Here is a 21,230-nt window from a genome sequence, read left to right as displayed (position 1 = left end):
TTTCTTTTCCCCACTCAGGGAAGGACATAAAGGACAATTAGGGCTGCCCCAGAGAAGAAAAGGGGTTCTAAGAAAAGGGACCCTGTCAAATTGAGGAGTTTGACAGGTCACGAAGCAGAGGAAGGAAATGGGAGAAATGAGAATTTGTGAGGGAGCAGCCAGGGAAAGGGAAGGAAGACACAGGAGGGGACCCCATGATCTAGAGACCTAGAGTTTATGGTGTGTGCTGGCTGCTTTGGTTCCCTGCGAGTCTTCTTTCCTCTCTGACCCTCAGGCTCCTTATCTATAGAATGAAGGATGCTCCACTCGATCCCTAAAGTCCTGTCTGGTGTGGCACCAAAGTAGTCGTTTTAGGAGTCTAACATGCCGATGTCTGGGGGAAGGAATCAGTCAACCCAGGAGGAAAGGTGGGAGGAGAGGAGTGGGTCATGTTGTCTCATTGATGACACAGTAGGCAGCACCAGGAAATTATTTAGGCCCTTGCTTTGTCCTCCTCCTCCTCTTTCCAGCTGGCTGCCATCCTCCCTGCCTGCTTCTTCCAGGAAGGTTTCACAGGGGCTAGAGGCATGTTGTTTTCCAAGACCAGGTGTTGGAATTCTCTGAGGTTTGCAGGACCTTCTTTCCCCTCTGCTCCTTGACCTTGGATCATGGGGGATATATTGGTTGCAATGTGAACAAATGTCTCAGTGTCCCAGATAATAATACAAGCAGCTAACCTTTATTGAGTGCTGAGGTTATCACTTGAATATCTTACTTAATCTTTTCAACAACACTACAAGGTAGAGATAGTTATCCTAGTTTTATAAAGGAGGAAACTGAGTTTCAGAGAAGTTAATTTACTTGCCCAAGGTCAACACAGCTAATGTGGTAGAACCAGCATTTGAACTGAGTCTTTATCACTCTCCAAACCTGTTCTCTGAACTCATACCATCCTGCACCTGGCTTCACGTTTGTAAACCTGAGAGTGCATACTTGCCTGTTGGCCTCACGTTGCCTAGTGCAGGTTAGAAGAAGGCACAGCCGCAAGGCAAGGCCTTGGTCTGGCTGGACATTGGTCTTACTGCAGGTTGATGCCTTTTGTTTTGTTTGGTTGAAATATTGCATTGAAACTTCTTCATATTTTTCAAAGTGAAAATAACTTAGCTTTCTTTAATTATAGACATATGTGCTTATTGTGGATTATTAAAAGGATACTACAATTTTGAAATTAAATAAAGGTCACTTGAAATGTCTCCTAGGGTAAAAAATCTGCTATTATTTGGAAAATTTTCTTTCAGACATGTCTCTCTGCACTTTTTCACAGATAGATACAAATGTACAGTGTATTGCTATACAGATTGAACTATTTTTCCCCCCATGCAGCCATGTGGTACAGACTGCTTTTAATATTATCAGTATAGGTGAAATCAGCATTTAAATTGTAATGGTACATGGTGTTTAATTGTATTTATGCACTATTATGTACATATTATGGACAGTCCTCTACTGATGGGCTTTGCAGTAATTTCCTTTTTTTTTTTGTATTGTAAACATTTCTGTGTCAAGTATCCTTTAAAAGATGGCATCTTGTTTGAGTTCGTATTTCTTTCATTGGGAGTGAGATTAATCTTGATTTCATATGATTATCGGCATTTGTATTTCTATTTTGGAGAATTCTCTGTTCATGTCCCTGGCTCATTTTTCTATTAGATTGTATTTTTTAATTAATATTTTTTATTCCTTTTTTTTTTTTTTTCTTGAGGCAGAGTCTTGTTCTTCTACCCAGGCCAGAGTGCAGTGGAGTGATCTCAGCTCACTTCAGCTTCCATCTTCCAAGCTCAAGTGATCCTCCCACCTCAGCCTCCCAAGTAGCTGGGACTGCAGGTGTGTGCCAACACACCCAGCTAATTTTTTTTCTTTTAATTTTTTTGTAGAGACAGGTTTTTGCCTATTGCCTAGGCTGGTCTCGAACTCCTGAGCTCAAGCAGTCCACCCACCTTGGCCTCCCAAAATGCTGGGATTGTAGGTGTGAGCCACTGTGCCTGGCCTTATTTGTAGTTTCTAAAGGCTCTTTGTACATGAAAGAGGTTAGGCCTTTGAATGTATGTATTTCAAATATGTTTTTTCTTAGTTTGCAATTTGCCTCTTGTTTATAGTAATTTTTTAGTCCAAAAAAGCCCCAGTTTTTAAGGAGTCAAATTGATCTATCTTTTGCTTTATAGCTTGGGTTTTGTGTCATGTTTAGAAATATTTTCTTTACTCTGAAATTATTTAAATAGTGTCCCCATGTTTTCTTCAAGTACCTTTATAATTTTTGTTTTACATTTGAATCTTTGATGCACTTAGAATTATTTTTTGTGTGTAAGGAGTGAGGGCAGGGATTCAGTTTTATTGGTATTGCAAATGATGAGCCAATTGTCTCAAGGTTATTTTATTCATTAATTCCCCTCTTCCCCCATTGGTTTGAATACTATCTTTATTATGATCTAAATTTCCACAAGCTTCATGTTTTGAGAATGTTGATTCTAAGTGTGCTGCTTTTTATTTAGCCTTTTTACTTCCCTGGGTTTTCAGCTGGTCTTCTGTCTGTGACATTTCCCTTTGGAAATTGGTTCTCATCCTCTATGATATCAGAAGAATGACATCTTTGCCTGAGGAGTGTAGCTTGGAGCTAAGGGAATGGTTCAGCACTGGCCCAGCTTTTTTGTGTAGAAACCATACCCAGTGACCTCTCCTTTTTTGGACTCCATGTCTGGCTCTTACCACGTATACCCATAAAAAGATAGTTTTAAAATTAAAGCCCAGTTTGTGCCTGAGCCTGGACTAAGCATGCTGAAAGCTGCTCCACCATCACCCCTGTTCCATCCCAGGGATTGAATCTATAGTTGAGAAAGAAGAGTCTACCCCTTGTTTCAGGAGGTCAAAGCCATCCTTCTGTCATCCCTACTCCTTAAGAAACATTTATTTTCTGAATGAAAACATTTAGATTCCTGGGCCTTCTGCAGGCAACTGGAACCATGACTTCCTTAGAATCTGTTAAAGAAAGAAAGAAAGAAAGAAGACATCACTACTCTTTGTCTCATTGTTCTCCTGTATTTAATCCTTGAATGATTTAAGGTTATGTTGTCTAACCTGCTTCTTAAACTATACTCTCATCACCATTGTTTAGGCACTTAAATTAGTGAGGGGATCCCCACTGAAGGCTTGAAGAATGAATAGGGTATGCGAGGGAAATGATCACTTAGGGATTATCAGATCGTGTACTGTCTTAATAAATCATCACAGCAATAGGTCTGTACTATTCATATCCCTACTTAGATTACTCAGAGAGGTTAAGAAATTTGCCCAGTTAAGTACTGGCTAAGTGCAGAGCTGGGGTTCGGTCTGTCTCACTCCAAAGTCCATGCTTTTCCTTTTACACCGAACTGCTTCCTGAGAAACAGCTTTGAGGTTTTGGTAGCGGTTTAAAGAGATTATTTTCTTTTAGATTAGTTGAGGTATAATAATTTATATGCAGTAAAATTCACACTTTTTAGAGATACAATGTGATAAGTTTTTACAAATGCACAGTCAAGTAACCACCAACCCAATCAAAACACAGAATATTTTAATCACTACAAAAAGTTTCCATGTGCTGCTTTGTAGTCAATCCTCTTCTTCTACCCCCAGCCTCTGACAACTACTGATCTGATTTCTGTCCCTATGGTTTTGCCTTTTCTAGAGTGTCATATAAATGGAATCATGCTGTATGTAGTCCTTTGAGCTTGGCTTCTTTTTCTTACCATAATGCATTTGAGATTCATCCCTGTTGTTGCATGTATCAGGAGCTCATTCCTTTTTATCACTAAGCAACATTCCATTGTATGGATGGACCATAGTTTATTCATTCACGAGTTGGTGGACATTTGGGTATCCAGTTTTTGGCTGTTACAAATAAAGCTGCTGTGATTTCACTTACAGATCTTTGTGTGGACATATGTTTTAATTTCTCTTGGGTAAATACCTAGGAGTAGGATTGCTGGGTTGTATGGTAAGTATATGTTTAACTTTATAAGAAATTGCTAAACTGTTTTTTAAAATGGCTATACTATTATGCATTTCCACCAGCAATATATGAGTTTCAGTTATTCTGCAGTCCTGCTACTACTTGACATTATCTATTTTTAAAAATTTTAGCCATTCTAGTAGGTCTGTGGTAGTATCTCACTATGGTTTTAATATGCATCTCTCTAATCACTATGCTGTTGAGATTTTCTCATGTGCCTATTTGCCACCCATATTTCTTCTTTGGTGAAGTGTCTGTTAAAATATTTTGCCCATTTGAAAAATTGGGTTATTGTTTTCTTATTGAGTTGTAAACATTCTTTATGTATTCTGGATACAAGTCTTTAATAAGATATATATTGTGCAAATATTTTCTCCCAACCTGTGCCTTATATTTTCATTTTTTTAGCAGTATCTTTGGAAGATAGTTTTTTAACTAATTAATTATTATTATTTTTTTGAGACGGAGTCTTGCTCTGTTGCCCAGGCCGGAGTGCAGTGGCACAATCACGGCTCACTGCAAGTTCTGCCTCCCGGGTTCATGCCATTCTCCTGCCTCAGCCTCCCGAGTAGCTGGGACTACAGGTGCCTGCCACCACGCCCGGCTAATTTTTTTTTTTTTGTATTTTTAGTGGAGACGGGGTTTTACCGTGTTAGCCAGGATGGTCTCAATCTCCTGACCTCGTGATCCGCCTGCCTCGGCCTCCCAAAGTGCTGGGATTACAGACGTGAGCCACCGCGCCCGGCCACTAATTAATTTTTTAATTGACAAAAGTTATATGCATTTATCATGTACAACATGAGGTTTTGAAATATAGATACATTGTGGAATGGCTAAATTTAGCTAATTAACATATGTATTACATCATATACTTATTTTTTTGTGGTAAGAACACTTAAAATCCATTCTCTTAACTATTTTCAAGAATATAATACATTGTTATTAACTATAGTCACCACGTTGTACTATAAATCTCTTGAAGGTATTTCTCCCATCTCACTGAAATTTCATATCCTTTGATCAACATCTTCCCAGCCAACCCCTTCCCCTATCCCTTGGTAACCACCATTCTATTCTCTACTTCTATGAGTTTAACTTTTTTAGATTCCGCGTATGAGTGAGACTGTATGTTATTTGTCCTTTTGTGCCCTGCTTATTTCACTTAACGTAATGTCCTGCAGGTTCATCCATATTGTCATAGATGACAGGATTTCCTTCTTTTTTAAGGCTAAATAGTATTCTACTAAATATGTATACCACAGTTTCTTTATGCATTCATCTGTCGATGGACATTTAGCTTGATTCCACATCTTGGCTATTGCAACTAATGCTGCAGTGAACACAAGAGTAGATATCTCTCTGACATACTGATTTCATTTCCTTTGGATATATACCCAATAGTGGGATTGCTGGATTATATGGTAGTTCTATTTTTATTTTTTTGAGCAAGATCCACACTGTTTTCCATGGTGGCTGTACTGTATTTGGAAGTGCATAAGTTTTTAATTTTTCAATTTTTTTCTGTTATGGTTTATTTTGTGCTCTATATAAAAAATCTTTGCCTAATTTGAAGTCACAGATTTTCTCCTCTACTTTCTTCTAGAAGTTTTAGGTTTTACACTTAGGCCTATGGATCCATTTTGAGAAGTTTTTTTTTGTTGTTGTTCTTAATATGGTGCATGAGGTGAGAGTCTAAGGCTCATTTGTTTTGCATATGAATGTCCAGTTGTTCCACACTATTTATTGGGAAGATTCTCTGTTCTCCATTGAATTACCCTGTTACTTTTGTTATAAATAATTGACTGTATATGTGTTCATCTATTTCTGGACTCTCTTCTGTTCCATTTTATCTGTCTACCTTTACACCAATACTATGTTGCCTCGATTACTAGCTTTCTAGTAAGTCTTGAAATTAGGCAGTATGAGTCCTCCAGTTTTGTTCTTCAAAGTTGTTTTTGTGAGTCTAGGTCTTTGCATTTCCATTAAATTTCAGAATCAACTTGTCTATCTACAAAAAAGCTTGTAGGGGTTCTGCTTGGAATGGTATTGAATCTCTAGATCAAATGGGGGAACTGCCATCTTAATAATATTAAATCTTTAGATCCATGAACACAGCATAACTCCATTTATGCAGGTCTTCTTTAATTTCTCTCATCAGTGTTTTATAGTTTTCAGTTTATGGGTCTTACATGTCTTTTGTTAGATCTATCCCTGGGTATTTTATTGTTTTAGATGCTATTGTAAATGTTTTCTTTTGAAATTCCAATTTCTAATTGTTTATTGCTGATAGGTAGAAATGTGATTGATGAGAAAGGTTATTTAATGGGGGAGAGGTCAGGTTGGTGATGGCTTCATTGCTTTTTGAACAACAAGGACAGTAGTTTCAGAAGATTACTGAGTAGCCCAGGCTGATGCCTCAGGCAGGCATTTAGGGCTCTCTTCTAGAGTGTTAGCTCCTCTACACAACTATAGGTTCCATGGCAGCAGGCATTACTCATCTGTGTCCTTGGCACACGGCCTCAATTAAAGAAACACATTTTTAAAGAAGAAATAACCTCATAGAGACTTAATACTGACCATTTATATCACCCCTCATTTTTTCCTGATGGGCTTATCAGCATTCATACCTGCGTTTTCACATGGCTTTAGTGAGGATTTATATCCTACTTTATATCCTCCTTTGACCACTAATGGAGGTTGACCCTAGAATGTTTGATTCAAGCCTACAAGTACAAATTTGAATGAATCCAGTTGTCGTTCCTGGGGGTTAGAAGGGTTGTAAGGTTCTTTGTTTCTTTTCTTTCTTTCTTTCTTTTTCTTAAATCTGAAATCCAGCTATCAACAATCATGTATGCATTAATTCATTACTTTTTTTTTTTTTTAGATGGAGTTTTGCTCCTGTTGCCCAGGCTGGAGTGCAATGGCACGATCTTGGCTCACTGCAACCTCTGATTCCTGGGTTCAAGCGATTCTCCTGCCTCAGCCACCCAAGTAGCTGGGATTACAGGCGCCTGCCACTGTGCCCGGCTACGTTTTTTGTATTTTTAGTAGAGATGGGGTTTCACCATGTTGGTCAGGCTGGTCTCGAACTCCTGACCTCTGGTGATCCACCTTCCTCAGCCTCCCAAAGTGCTGGGATTATAGGCGTGAGCCACCGTGCCCTGCCAATTCATTACTTTTTAATTCACTCATCCAACATACTTCCATAGAGAAACCACTAATTGCCGGGCACTGGGGTAAGTACTGGATTCACGAAGGCTGATATGAACTGGTCTCTTCCCCAGGGGACTCCCAGACCAGGAGGAGGGGAAACAGTTGTGAAAGGACAATTGTAATGGAGTGAGTAAATGCCCTCATAGGGGTACAGGAAAAACACTCTGGGAGCACAGAGAGGGGTAAGGAGTTAAGGAAAGCTTTCTGCAGGAGCTGCCAGGAGCTGTGTCTCCAAGGTAAAACGCAAATTGTCTGTGAGAGTGAACATCCAGAAACTGGTTCAGGTGACTGCAGGAGAAAACTGGTTTACACCCTCTGGTGACCACTTAGAATAATTTGTACTTTGCATCTTCTTCCCTGGGTCATTGTCCTGGTCATCATCACCAGAGGTATTGATGATGATACAAGTAGTATTGTTTAAATACTAATTACTGAGCAGCTTCTTTGCATTATTAGCCTAAGTATGTAATGCCCGTTATCTTATTTTGACTTTATTACAACTCTGGAGGCTTTAATGTTGGAGACAACTGAGATTCGGTGAGATTGAGTAAGACTGAGTGATTTGCCCAGGGTTTTACAGCACTTAAGTGGCAGTGTGAGGACTTGAATCCAAGTCTGGCTGACTCAAAGCCTGGGCTTTTAATCACTACATGATACTAATACCCACAATAATGATAACAGCAGATATCAATTACTGAGCACTTATCATGTGCCAGCCACTGGGCTAAGTGACTTATATTTGTTATCTCATAGGATTTTCATAACTGTAATTATCCCCATTTCGCAGATGAGGAAGTTGGACCTTGGGTTATGTCACCCACTTATTGTGCATTAGTTATCTATTTCTGCATTACAAATTACCCTACGATGGCTTAACACAATAAACATCTATCATCTCACAGTTTCTGTGGGCAGGAATCCTGGAGTGGCTTAGCTGGGTCCTTTTGACCCAGGGTCTCTCATACAGTCAAGCTGTTGGTCGGGGTGCAGTTATTTCAGGCTTGTTTGGGGAGGATCTGATTCTAAGCTCACTCATGTGGTTGCTGGCAGGCCTGTTTCTTGCCATGTGGGCCTCTCCATAAGCTGCTTGAGTGTCCTCATGACATGCTGGCTTTCTTCCAGAGAGGGTGATTCTAGAGCAAGAAAATGAGAGCACACATCTAACACGGAAGCTGTAGTGTTTTTATAACCTAATGTCAAAATCCATGTCCCATCACTTCTGTCTTTTATTTGCTAGATACAAGTCACTAAGTCTAGCCCACACTTAAGGGGAGAGGTATTAAGTTCCACGTCTGAGTGTAGTAGTATCACAGAATTTGTGACCCATCTTTAAAGCACAATTAGTAAATGGCTGAGTTGAGGTTTAAGCCTAGGATGACTGGCCCGAGGCCCTGTGCTCTGAACTGTTTTATTATATTGCTTCCAAATGTCACAAAAGCATTATAGCCGTATGCTGTGTTGAAAGAAACCTGATTCCTGCCCTTTGGGGACTTTTAATTTTAAGAAGTCTCTCTGAGAAAGTAAGATAGACATATATGAACAACCAAATAAGTAGAGAAAGAAGAAAAATCAGGAGATAATTGGACTAGTTGGAGAAGCAGGCATAGGAATTCCAAGGGCAGGCTGGTTTGTGCTTTCATAAATTCAGTCCAGATAGGCTTTCTGGCAGAGCAAACTTTGAAAAACAACATGGTGGAGAGAGACCTGCACTATATTCAGTAATTCTCAGCAGTAACTCTGTTTGCCAGCCAAGTCCTTTCCCTGAGAGGAACAGGACTCTGCCTTGAGATAGCTGCAGAGGCTAATAAAGGTGTTTTTCCTGAGCCATATATGCACAGAGCATACTGACACATCCCAGCCGGAACAGCTAACAGCATCATCTTGGCTCCCACACATTCACCGCCCAGCACTTTTCCTGAGGCTGGGTTGCCATGGACAACCCGATGCTGTCTCCCAGCCACTCAGAAGTCTCCTACGTTACCCTGTTCCACAGATGGCGGCAAGGAAATGAGGTTTCAGGAAGATGCAAATGAACCTTTTGGAAATGTACTGAACCTGGCACTTTTCACTGTCATTCCAGTTCAGTTGGCATCTCTATTCAGCTCTTTAAAAATGCTACTGAAACGCCATTTGGGCTGGAAGTGGGTGGCTTGCTCCTGAGTTGGGCTGTCCTGCTTTCAGTAGATGGTATTTGAAGAAGCTGTTGACAGGGTGGATGGGATGACCTCTCATTTGGCCCAGGCCCCTGGATGGGCACTGCCCCCTTCCACCTTGGTCCACACCCTGACAAGCACCCTGGGGTCCTGAAAAAGCCCCATAATCACCCCTAGAATTAGTGGTACTTACCCTCCCTCACAGGTTCATAGTATCCTTTTCTACCTTTCATTGGGAATCTGTTTTTTAGCACCTGCCTTAGAAGCTAATAATGACACTAGTGTTAATCAGATAACATTTAGTGTTTACTATTTATCAAGCATTGTGCTAAGTGCTTCATATCATTTAAGCCTCCTGACACCCATATGGGAAGCATCCTATTATCCTGATATTACAAGTTATGAAAATGAGGCTTAGCAAGGTTAAATGTCTTGCTCATAGCCACACAGCTATATAGTGACTGGGCTGATACTATATTTGGGCCCAGATGTGTCTGATTCCAAAGCCCATTTTTTCCACTCCTCTTCTCTCCCCCTGGGCCTTGCCCTCATATTACCTGGTTCTCAGACCCCCATTTTCTCTGCACCTTGCTATCAGTACTTGCCTAGAGCAACTGTTGCTCAGGAACCTGCTTGGACAAGTCTTCTGGCTCGACCTCGACATGCTCCATCGGATGAATTGTTGGTGTTAGCCCTGCGGCCCCACGCACCAGGGTAAGAGAGACTCTCGCTTCCTGCCCTGGCCCGAGGGACCGACTGGCTGGGCCTGCCTTCTGCCCAGCTCACCGGTCACAGAAGAGAGTTTGGACATGCATTCTACTCTTGCCCGATGAAAAAAGTGTGTAGAGCCCAGATTGTTCCTCTCACCTGAGTAGAAATTTGAATGACCTATGTAGTCCTGAGGCCAGGGCTAGGGTCTTGATCTACACATAGGCTGGAAATCTCTATTCTCTTCATGGATTGTCCCTTTCCCTGGCTAGTCCCTGGCACCTAATGGCTCTCAGACACAGGGTGGTTGTGATTTCGGTGAGGAGGGACCAACATGCCTTCAATCCCACAGTCACGCTGGTAGAATCAGAATCATCTATGTAAACAAGAGAGCATTATATATTTATTTTAAAAAATGTTATGCTGGGAGTAAAATCTCCTTCCTAAGGAATCAGGTAGTCTTTTGCTTGGGCTCACTAATCTTCCTAAAATAAATGGCTATTTGACTTTTCAAAATGACAGTGTTTTCCTTGGGAGGTATCTAATAACCATCTCTGCTACAGTGGAGTTTAGCTCACTCATATTCTGTCAACCAGAGAACCTCCATTCACCAGAACTTCTGCAGCCTTCAACACAGTGACAGTTGAGACTTGGGATCAGAACTCTGAGGCACCCTGCCAAACTCCTAAGTATGCTGCAGTTCACGAGAGTGATTAAATTGTTCAGTCTAGCATAATTGTTCACCTAGAGCCAGTTCTTTAGTTTGTGATTCCTACGTGACTGATAGTTCTTACTCAGGGTTACCTTGAAAGATAAATGTTAAAAATAGTGATCGTTAAATAAGCTGATTTGATTGAGTAATTTCTAATAAAGGCATATTAATCTTAAGTATATTGGGGTTTAGGAGTGTTGGGGAAAGAAAGAAACATGCTTGTTGAACTCCCTGGGCCTGGGTGTTTCTGGAATATAAAACGAGGGCATATAGGAGAGAATGGTTCAAGTCTCTTCCTCTAACATCTTGTGGTCTTCTTAAGTAGCTAGAAGTTTGTGATTTCAGAGATGTGATACATGTAGACTGTGGGAAATACTCATATTTGCCTAACTGGTTGCTAACATCAGGTATCCATGGAAACAACTATCCATTAGCACTCATGATAGGAAATTTATTCTTTTTACTCTGCATGATCAACACAGTAGTGGGTGTAGTGCTCCATGTATGAATGCTTCTTGCAACACCTACCATAAAAATTGGATTTCTTTTCACCATACTGGGCTGTACTAATTTACATTCCCACCAGCAGGGTATAAGAGTTCCTCTTTCTCCACATCCTTGCCAGCAGTTATCTTTTGTCTTTTCTGCAGTAGACCTTCTAATTGGGGTGAGGTGATATCTCGTTGTGATTTTCATTTGCATTTCCCAGATAAATAGTGATGTTGAGCATTTTTTTTCATATACTTGTTGGTCATTCATATATCTTTTTTAGAGAAATATCTGTTTAGATCTTTTTGCCCATTTTTGAATCAGATTATCTGTTTTTCTGTTATTTAGTTGTTTGAGTTCCTTATATATTCTGGGTATTAACACCTTGTCAAATGTGTGCTTTTGGCATGTTCGTCGAAAATCAGTTGGCTGTAAATGTGTGGATTTATTTCTAGGTTCTCTAATTTTAGATTCCATTGGCCTATGTGTCTGTTTTTATGCCAGTACCATGCTGTTTTAGTTACTCTAGCTTTGCTGTATATTTTGAAGTCAGGTAGCATGATGCCCCCAGCTTTGTTCCTTTTGCTCTAGATTGTTTGGCTATTCCTATATGAGTTTTAGATTTTTTTTTTCTTATTTTTGTGAAGAATGTCATTGGTAGTTTGATAAGGATTACATTGAATCTGTAGATTGCTTTAGGTAGTATGAGCATTTTAACATTATTAATTCTTTCCATGATCATGGAATATCTTTCCATTTATTTGTGTCCTCTTCAATTTCTTTCGTCAATGTTTTATAGTTTTCATTGTAGAGATCTTTTACCTCTGTGGTTAAATTTATTCCTAGTTATTTTATTTTTTTTGTAGCTATTGTTAATGAGTTTTTTTCTTTATTTCTTTTTCAGATAGTTCACTGTTAGTGTATAGGAACACCACTAAGTTTTGTATGTTGATTTTGTATCCTGCCACTTTGCCAATTCATTTATTCATTCGAATAGTTTTTTGGTGGTGTCTTTAGGCTTTTTAATATATAAGATCATATTCTCTGCAAGCAGTTTGACTTTCTCCTTTCAATTTGAATGTACTTCATTTCTTTCTCTTGCCTGATTGCTCTGGCTAGGACTTCCAGTACTATGTTGGATAGAAGTGGAGAAAGTGGGCATCCTTGTCTTGTTCCAATTCTTAGAGGAAAAGCTTTCAACTTTCCCCTTTCTAGTATGATGTTAGCTGCGGGTTTGTCATATATGGCCTCTATTATGTTGAGTTACATTTCTTCTATTTCTAATTTGTTGAGAGTTTTTATTATGAAGGGATGTTGAGTTTTATCAAATGCTTTTTCTGCATCTATTGAAATGATTATGTGGTTTTTGTCTTTGATTCTGTTAATGTGACGTATTGTTTTTATTGATTTGTGTTATATTGAACCATCCTTGCATCCCTAGGATGAATCTATTTGATCACGGTAAATGATCTTTTCAATGTGCTGTTGAATTTCATTTGCTAGTATTTTGTTATGGATTTTTGTATCTGTGTTCATCATGGATATTGGTCTATAGTTTTCTTTTTTGTCATGCCCTTGTCTAGTTTGGTATTAGAGTAGTCCTGGCTTCAAAGAATAAATTTGGAAGTATTCCCTCCCTTTCAATATTTTAGAATAGTTTGAGAATAACTGGTATTAGTTCTTCTTTAAATGTTTGTTAGAATTCAGCAGTGAAACTATCAGGTTCTGGGCTTTTCTTTGATAGCAGACTTTTTATTAGTGATTCAATCTTGTTACTTGTTATTGGTCTGTTTGGGTTTTCTGTTTCTTCATGATTCTATATTGGTTGGTTATATGTGTCCAGGAAAAATTAAAAGTAGAACTACCATATGACCCTGCAATCCCATACTGGGTATGCATCCAAAGGAAATTAAATCAGCATGTTGAAGAGATATCTGTACTCTCATGTTTATTTCAGCAGTATTCACAATAGCCAAAAAACAGCATCAACCTAAGTGCCCATCAACAGATGAATGGATTTTAAAATGAGGTATATATACTATTCAACTATAAAAAGGCCGGGCACAGTGGCTCATGCTTGTAATCCCAGCACTTTGGGAGGCCGAGGCGAGTGGATCACCTTAGGTCAGGAGTTCAGGACCAGACTGGCCAACATGGTGAAACCCCATCTTTACTAAAAATACAAAAAATTAGCCGGGTGTGGTGGTGGGCACCTGTAATCTCAGCTACATGGGAGGCTGAGGCAGGAGAATTGCTTGAACCCGGGGGGTGGAGGTTGCAGTGAACCAAGATTGTGCCATTGCACTTCAGCCTTGGTGACAGAGCGAGACTCTGTCTAAAAAATTAAATAAATAAAAAGGTGAAATCCTGTCATTTGTGACAACGTGGATGAACCTGGAGAACATTATGTTAAGTGAAATAACCCAGGCATAGAAAGACAAACACCACATGATTTCACTTATATATGAAATCTAAAACAGACAAACTCGTAGAAGTAGAGAGCAGAATAGTGGTTATCAGAGGCTGGGGAAGGGAGGAGGGAGGGGAGATGGGGGTGATCAATGGATACTATGTTACAGTTAGAGAGGAGGAATACCTTCTGGAGTTCTATTACACAGTAGGGTGACTATAGTTAACAATAATGTATTGTATATTTCAAAATAGCTAGAAGAGAGGATTTTGAATGTTCTCACCACAAAGAAATAATAAGTGTTTGAGATGGTGGGTATGCTGATTACCCTGATTTGATCATCACCCAATGTATGCATGTATCCAAACATCACACTGTACCCCATAAATATGTGTACCTATTATGTGCCAACTAAAAATAAAACAAAAAAATTGAGTTTCCTATGCCTATGAGAGAAGCAGATGTATACCTGTTCTTCCTGCTGCCTTGAGCTACCTCTGAAACTGATGGTCCTATCCCACAAAACCTCATAATTCATTTTCCCAGATAGTTGTACAAGTTTTGTTTGTTTAAAGTTATCTCTTACCAGTGGTTTTATGAGCTCAAAGCCAAGTTTGTTTTGAAAACCTTATCTTGTATTCTATTTTTTTTTTTTTTTTGAGACAGGGTCTCACTGTGTTGCCCAGACTGGAGTGCAGTGGTGCTGCAATCACAACTCACTGCAGCCTCAAATTCCTGGGCTCAGGTGATTCTGCCACCTCAGCCTTCCAAGTAGTTGGGACTACAGGCATTCACCACCACACCCAGCTAGTTTTTTGTATTTTTTGTAGAGACGGGGTTTCACCATGTTGCCCAGGCTGGTCTTGAGCTCCTGGACTCAAGAGATCCACCCGCCTCTGCCACCTAAAGTACTGGGATTACAGGCATGAGCCACTGCACCTAGCTGTTGTGTATCATTTTTGTATTTCTACTCAGGCTTTACTTTAACATTAAAAAATTTGCATTTCTGTAATACTGTTTCTGTGAAAATTCTCAGAGATGAGTGGTAGATTTTCTCCAATATGCATGTACCCTCTACTTCCCTGGTGGGAGATAGTTTCTGGGGCATGGTGAGGGTTCCTGAAAACTTTGCCTTTTTTTTTTTTAATTTACAAAAGAAGCTGGATAGCTTATGCCAAGTACAAGCAAACTTTCTTTTGGTGGTTGAGTCAAAAGATGGGAAAAGCTCTCAGTTTCTCTTTTTATTTTGCTTGCTTTTTCCTCACTGTCTCCAGAATTTTAACCTGGTGTTCCAACATATTTTAACTAAAGAAAATGACGTTCTAGTTTAGTTTCTTTTTTCATTTTTAAAAACTCTGTATTGTTTGTTTAACTCCTTGCATGTGCTATTTACTTTTTATTCATGTATTCTTTATTCCAAATAAACACTTGAGCCCTCACTTTTACCTGGCAACATAAGTATATGGAGTTATCTTGGTGACTGAGGCAGATACGTTTTCTGCCTGGGCAGGGCTCACTGTCTAGAGGTGCAAAAGACAAGACACTGATGGTCCAGCACAATGCAGAACACACAGGGCAGGTGAAATCTCAGAGGACGGATATGTAGTTCTGACCTGGAGGCCAGGGAAGTCCATTTGTAGGAAATAACATTTAAACTGAGACCTGAAAGATAAGCAGGTGTTAAGGCAGAGTGCTCAGAGATGGGAAGGTTTCGAGTCAGGGAACAGCATGTGGGAGGGTGTGGGGTGCCTGAAGTCCTTGCAGAAAGAAAACTTAAAACTGCTTTTATTCTCACTCAGCTTCAGAAATCAGATTTCAAAGAAAATCCTTGCAGTATTTTCCTTCAGTTTAGCTTTACCAACTCAAAACCGGAAAGACAATGCAAGTTCTGGGCATATTTATGAACATGTCATTCTGCCCTTGAAGAGTAGGTTAGGCATTATCTGGTGTTTGCCAAGGGGCTGTGTTCATTAACATCCCCCTTGAACTGTTCATGGATGCCTGTCTAAGCAAAGAATTACAAATGGGAAGTAATGTAGAATTCATGTTTACTCTGAAAAAGGCTACTCTTGACACAGAGCAGTGGACCCTCTGAGCTGAGGCACCCAGGAAAGTCAAGTTTCTGTTGAAGCAGCAGCAGCAGCAGCTCGAGGCTGGGTTTTGTGTCCTGGGTTCCTTTGGAATGCTTTAGAAGTCAGAACTGATTTCTGAATTTTTGAACACTGGTTACCCACTTTTGGTGACAGACAGCTATGGACTAAGTCTGATGACCAGTGACCACCCACATGGCAGTGGGTGAGCCTGTTCTGGAATATTGGGGAATAAATGATTGATCTGTAGTAATGGTGGTGAGCTCTGGTTTTGCCTCCCGTATGGTGGGAAGTGTTCACTTGAGGGATGTGCCTTTGCGAGTTCACACAGATTTTGATGGGCACTTCTCTCCCCAGAAATACATCATGGGGAAGTAAAAAGCACTATGATAATTCATAATGGCAAAAGTTGTTCATGGCATATCATCAGGAAATCCATACAGAGCGTGGATTAAAAAGGTGGTTCTCAAAGTATGAACCCTAGAGTGGCAGCAGCAGCAGCACCTGGGAACTTGTTAGAAAGGCAGCCTCTGGGCTCCACTCCAGATCCACTGAATGACACTCTGGGGATAGGGCCCAGCAGCTTGTGTTTTCACAAGTCCTCTAGGTGATTCTGATGTATGCTCAAGTTTGAGAACCACTGGGTAAATAAGACAAGCTACAGGTAATGATCAAATGAATTTGCTGGTTGTGACTTCCACCCTTTCTCTCCACTCAAGAAAGCATATTGGAATGCCGTTGAGTGAGAGTGACATCATTGTGGGGACAGCTATGAATTTGCACATGTTTATTAAAATATGTAAACTATAGGTAACTGGTACTTTAATTTTTTATTTATTAATAACATGTGACCAAAGACACAGCAGTGATACCATAATTAAGTACTGCAGTTCTATTAACCTAACCAGAGCAGTAGTTTTCATTGTGTTTGACCATGCCCTTGCAATACAAAATGCATTTAAATTGCTATCCAGAAGACACATGTAAGTGTGTATAGCCAAAACCAATATTTCATGAAATAATAATCTTATTATCATATTTTCTGTGCTTTTAAAAATATATGTGCTGGTCATAATCCATTAAATTGATTTCATGACCTACTAATGGAAAGCGACCTGTGTTTTGACAAACATAGATGCAGCAAGCTGTGTTTGCTTGGATCCTGTCTCTAGAGCAGGAGTTGGGGGGGTGGCTGGCCTCACCCTCTGTCAGGTAGACTTGGGTTTCAGTCTCTGCCTACACTCTTAGCTGTGTGACCTTGGGCCACTTACATGTGTTCTCTGAGCTTTACTTTCCTATCTGTCAATGTGGATGATGATATCTACCTCACAGTTGTGGTGACAAGTAAATGACAACACATTTCACATGGTGCCTAGCAGTGGTAGCTACTACCTTACTTGTGGAAATAGGACTGCTAGCACTAGTTTCCAGAACATCATCAGTTTAATAACTTTTGTAATAACCATCTCACAGGAGTTTTTCAATTTTTTTCTATACTGCAGTGCATAAGTGCACCCTACATTCTAGGCATTCAGAAATGCTTTTGAATAATACTTTAAAAATACATCCAAATTCTGCACTCTTTTTCAAAGTATATTCAAGTTTGTTTTGATATAAGATTTAGCACCTCCCATTCCCAATCTGAGGGCACTGAGATTACAGATGATGCCCTATGCGGCTTCACATACCCACAAGATAGCCCCGAGTGGGGCATTTGGGAAACAGAACTTATGACTGTGTTTCTGTGGGAAGATGCTTGTTAGACTTTTCTTGAATACTCATACCTGTTGGTGACCAGGAGCAGCATCCCCATGTATGTAGCTCTGTAAACTGGCATCTCAGATCATCCACACACCCTGGGCGATAAGCCATGTGGAAGTACCAGGGATACCATAAATCCAGATTTTGGGGTGACCCCGCTAATGTCCACTTGTCTCTCCGGAGGTCATGATTGTGGTTGGCGGCCAGGCACCCAAGGCAATCCGCAGTGTGGAGTGCTATGATTTCGAGGAGGACCGGTGGGATCAGATTGCTGAGCTTCCTTCCAGAAGATGCAGAGCAGGTGAGCAGCCTCCCAGTTCTGCAAGCTGTTTTTCCCCTGCTGGTCCCCACTCCGTGCCAGAAGTCGTGAGCTACTCCTTGTTTCCTCAAGCATCTGTGCATTTCAGGCTCCCATTTGTTTCCCTCCTGCATAGTTTTTTTTTTTTTTTTTTGGTTGTTGTTGTTGTTTTAAGACAGAGTCTTTCTCTGTCACCCAGGTTGGAGTGCAGTGTCATGATCTCGGCTCACTGCAACGTCTGCCTCCTGGGTTCAAGTGATTCTCTCACCTCAGCCTTCCAAGTAGCTGGGATTACAGGCGTGCACCACCATGCCCAGCTAATTTTTGCATTTTTAGTAGAGACGGGTTTCACCATTTTGGCCAAGCTGGTCTTGAACTCCTGACCTCAGGTGATCCACCTGCCTTGGCTTCCCAAGGTACTGGAATTACAGGCGTGAGCTACCATGCCCGGCCACTTGCACAGTTTTTGGCTCTTTTGGGGTCAGTTCTTATGAGCTTGGGGAGTTAAAGCTGATTCAAATATTTACTTGAATCAGACAAAATTAGAAAAGCAAGTAGGAAAGAAATCCAGTGAATCCCATAATGACTGCCAAATACCTAAAGTATCTTCGGTGGTGACTTTTCCTGTGTCTGTCTTGCTCCTCCATTGTCATCCATCAACATGAGCAGTCATGCGCCTGACCTGACCTTGATGTCTTGGTTTCCTGTGCCTCAGGTGTGGTGTTCATGGCTGGCCACGTGTATGCCGTGGGAGGGTTTAATGGCTCACTGCGGGTGCGGACAGTGGATGTGTATGACGGCGTGAAGGACCAGTGGACGTCCATTGCCAGCATGCAGGAGCGCCGGAGCACACTGGGCGCAGCAGTGCTCAATGACTTGCTCTACGCAGTGGGAGGCTTTGATGGCAGTACTGGTAGGTTTAGGGTGTGTTCCCAACCCCTGCTAGCCTGGGACACATCCTCCATGCAACCCTGTTTTATTCAGCCAGTTCTGGACCAACTTTCTGTCCATTTGTAGCTACTGCCCCAGGGACATATCCACTCTTCTTCCTCATCCAGCTTTTGGGGGAAGAGCCAGGCCTTCTTCCAGACAGAATATGTAACTGCCCATGTACTAGGCTTTCTAGGACTCAGAAGAGTCCCTTTCCTACTTTCCAGTGTCTGGGAACCTATTTACTCAGAAGATGAGACTTAGAAGGGGAGCATGCTTAGCTAGGGGGTGCCTCAGGCCTCCAGTTTGAACCCTTTGCTAGACAGATGAGGGAGCTGAGTCCAGCACTTGGAAGAGACCTGGCTCAGGTCATGCAGTGGGCCAGGCTGCTCATTTTTTCTGTTGCCCTTTCTACTACCCTACTGAAGCTTTGCCAGGCTTTTTCACCATAGGTGAGCCTCCTTGCCTCTGGACTCTATCTAGCTTCAAAATTTCAACCCAAAACTGTTAGTTGATATAAACTCAGAGAGGTGATCTCATCTCTGCTTATACTGCCGGGTAGATGTCTCTGCAGACAGTAGCTCTATTAAACTAATATGATATTCTTTGGCCCCCAGGGAGGTAAAAAGCAGTATTTTTTACTTCGCTGAATTTTTATTTGTGTCTTCACAATCTGGGGACCTTTCTCAGCCTTCTCTTTGCCTCACTCATATAATTCCAGGGTCTTTAGCCCCTCTGGAGGCTGCCTTTAGTGAGTGGAACAAAGAGAAGGAAAGGGTAGTGGTGCATTGTTTCTTTTGGGAATTACTTTTGGCTATAAGTAGAGAACCTGATTAAACTCTGCCTTAAAACACGAGGGATTTTGCTTTACTCATGAAACAAGAAGCCTAGAGGTTAGCAGTTGCTGAGTTGGTCCAGTAACTTATGGACATTGAGGCCACATTCTTTAAGATTCTCTTGGCCTTTTTCTCATGATCATGAGATGGCTGTTATACCTCCAGCCAACACATTTGTGTTCCAGGTAGCAAGAATCAAAAAGGGGAACGGTATCTATATTAGAAAAGCAAAGGCTGTTTCTGAAATCCCCGTAGACTTCTGCTTAGGTCTCATTGACTTGGTCACGCCTAGCTGCAAGGGAGTCTTGGGAAGCAAGTGTTTAGCTTTCCACTGCTAAGATAGAGGAAGCTGGGGGAAAGGGGATTGGAATAGGTGTTCAGTGAGGCTACCTCAGGTGACTACTTGGAATCAAAGTATCCCACTCTGCGGTTTTTATGATCTACATTTGCCATGCATTTCAGACACACCCCTTGTCCTTTCACAGCCCACTCTCTGAGTCAAGTCTTAATAGTCCCTGCAGGTAGGCACTGCAGATGTGTTTCAGGGAGTTGCCACAGGCCGCATGGTGATGCAGAGGTGGTACTGAGCCATACATTTAGGTTTCCAGCCCCTGCATTTGGACTCCTCCCCCATCCTCACTGCTTCTCACACAGCAGGGTGAGGCCTGGTGCCACGGAAGTCTCATGAGTCTCTTGTCTCCCAGGCCTAGCATCGGTGGAAGCCTACAGCTACAAGACCAACGAGTGGTTCTTTGTGGCCCCGATGAACACGCGGCGGAGCAGTGTGGGTGTGGGCGTTGTGGAGGGTAAGGAGGCGGCAGTGGCCAGTGGCCAGGCCTACCTGGCCCACGGGCCTTGTCCTGGGTCCAGCATCATGCTTGGTGCTTCCTCTACCGTGTTTTTTTTCCTGAGATCACTCCTCTGGGTTAGGTACTATTATCCTGATTTAGCGGATGAGGAAAGTTGAGACTCAGAGAGGTGGTGGAGCTCCTGGCCCAAGGCTGCTAAATGTTGGAGCTGGGCTGGGGGAGTAGAAGGAGCCTAGAGGGGAAATGCCGGCCTGTGGTTTGGCCCCGTGTCAATAGCTCTGCTAGAAGTTGGGGAAGGGAAGGGAGTAGGGAATCCATAGTCAGCATATAACCCAGGAGGATAATGTAGTGGAGTGAGAGTTAAATGTGCTTAATTAATTTTGTCCTCATATTCATACGTTGAACATTAACAGAACTGTGAGTGAGGTAGGCACCTCTTCTTAGGTCTGATGACTCTCTGCAGGGCAGGCTGGTGATTGAGTCCAGTTCTAGTCAGGAAAGCTGTGTAGGGTAAGGTAGGAGGGAGTGGTAAGGTCTAGGGCCTGGTCAGATGGTACACTTTTGTTTGTAAAAAAACCTCTCATTTCTAGTCTCTTGTTTTGTTTGCAAAACCCTTGTGAAGGAGATAGGCAGGCCTCAGATTCTCTCCATCCTCCAGATGTCCCACATTCCAATGACAGTAAATAACACAGCCTGTCCTTGAACCCAGGTCTTCTGACTCCTAAGCCGGTGTTCTTTCCACTGTGCTATGCTCCTTCAAAATGCTGACAAATGCCAGTAGGTAGGAGTTCTGTAAA

The 21,230-nt window shown here is 41.5% G+C and overlaps 1 protein-coding gene and 1 non-coding gene across 17 annotated transcripts in view; both read left to right on the top strand.

Annotated features, from left to right (window-relative positions):
- Positions 1-21,230, top strand: part of KLHL3 (kelch like family member 3) — a 270,492-nt gene that overhangs the window by 230,464 nt on the left and 18,798 nt on the right. For 13 of the 16 annotated variants that reach the window (XM_063810711.1, XM_063810710.1, XM_016954556.4 and 10 more), the window contains 3 exons: positions 17,744-17,861; positions 18,574-18,771; positions 20,329-20,430. In XM_063810711.1, the coding sequence (XP_063666781.1) occupies positions 17,744-17,861; positions 18,574-18,771; positions 20,329-20,430 (418 nt within the window). The remainder of the gene's footprint in view (positions 1-17,743; positions 17,862-18,573; positions 18,772-20,328; positions 20,431-21,230) is intronic. The other 3 variants (XM_063810714.1, XM_024356915.3, XM_063810715.1) reach the window with 1 other exon arrangement.
- MIR874 (microRNA mir-874) lies at positions 10,079-10,155 on the top strand. Its single transcript, NR_035994.1, has one exon. It is a non-coding gene; the product is annotated as a microRNA mir-874 (primary transcript).

Source organism: Pan troglodytes, chromosome 4, assembly GCF_028858775.2.
Source record: "Pan troglodytes isolate AG18354 chromosome 4, NHGRI_mPanTro3-v2.0_pri, whole genome shotgun sequence".
NCBI classification, from domain to species: Eukaryota; Metazoa; Chordata; class Mammalia; order Primates; family Hominidae; genus Pan; species Pan troglodytes.
Note: the sequence above shows the minus strand (reverse complement) of the source record. Positions and strands in the feature narration are given on the sequence as shown.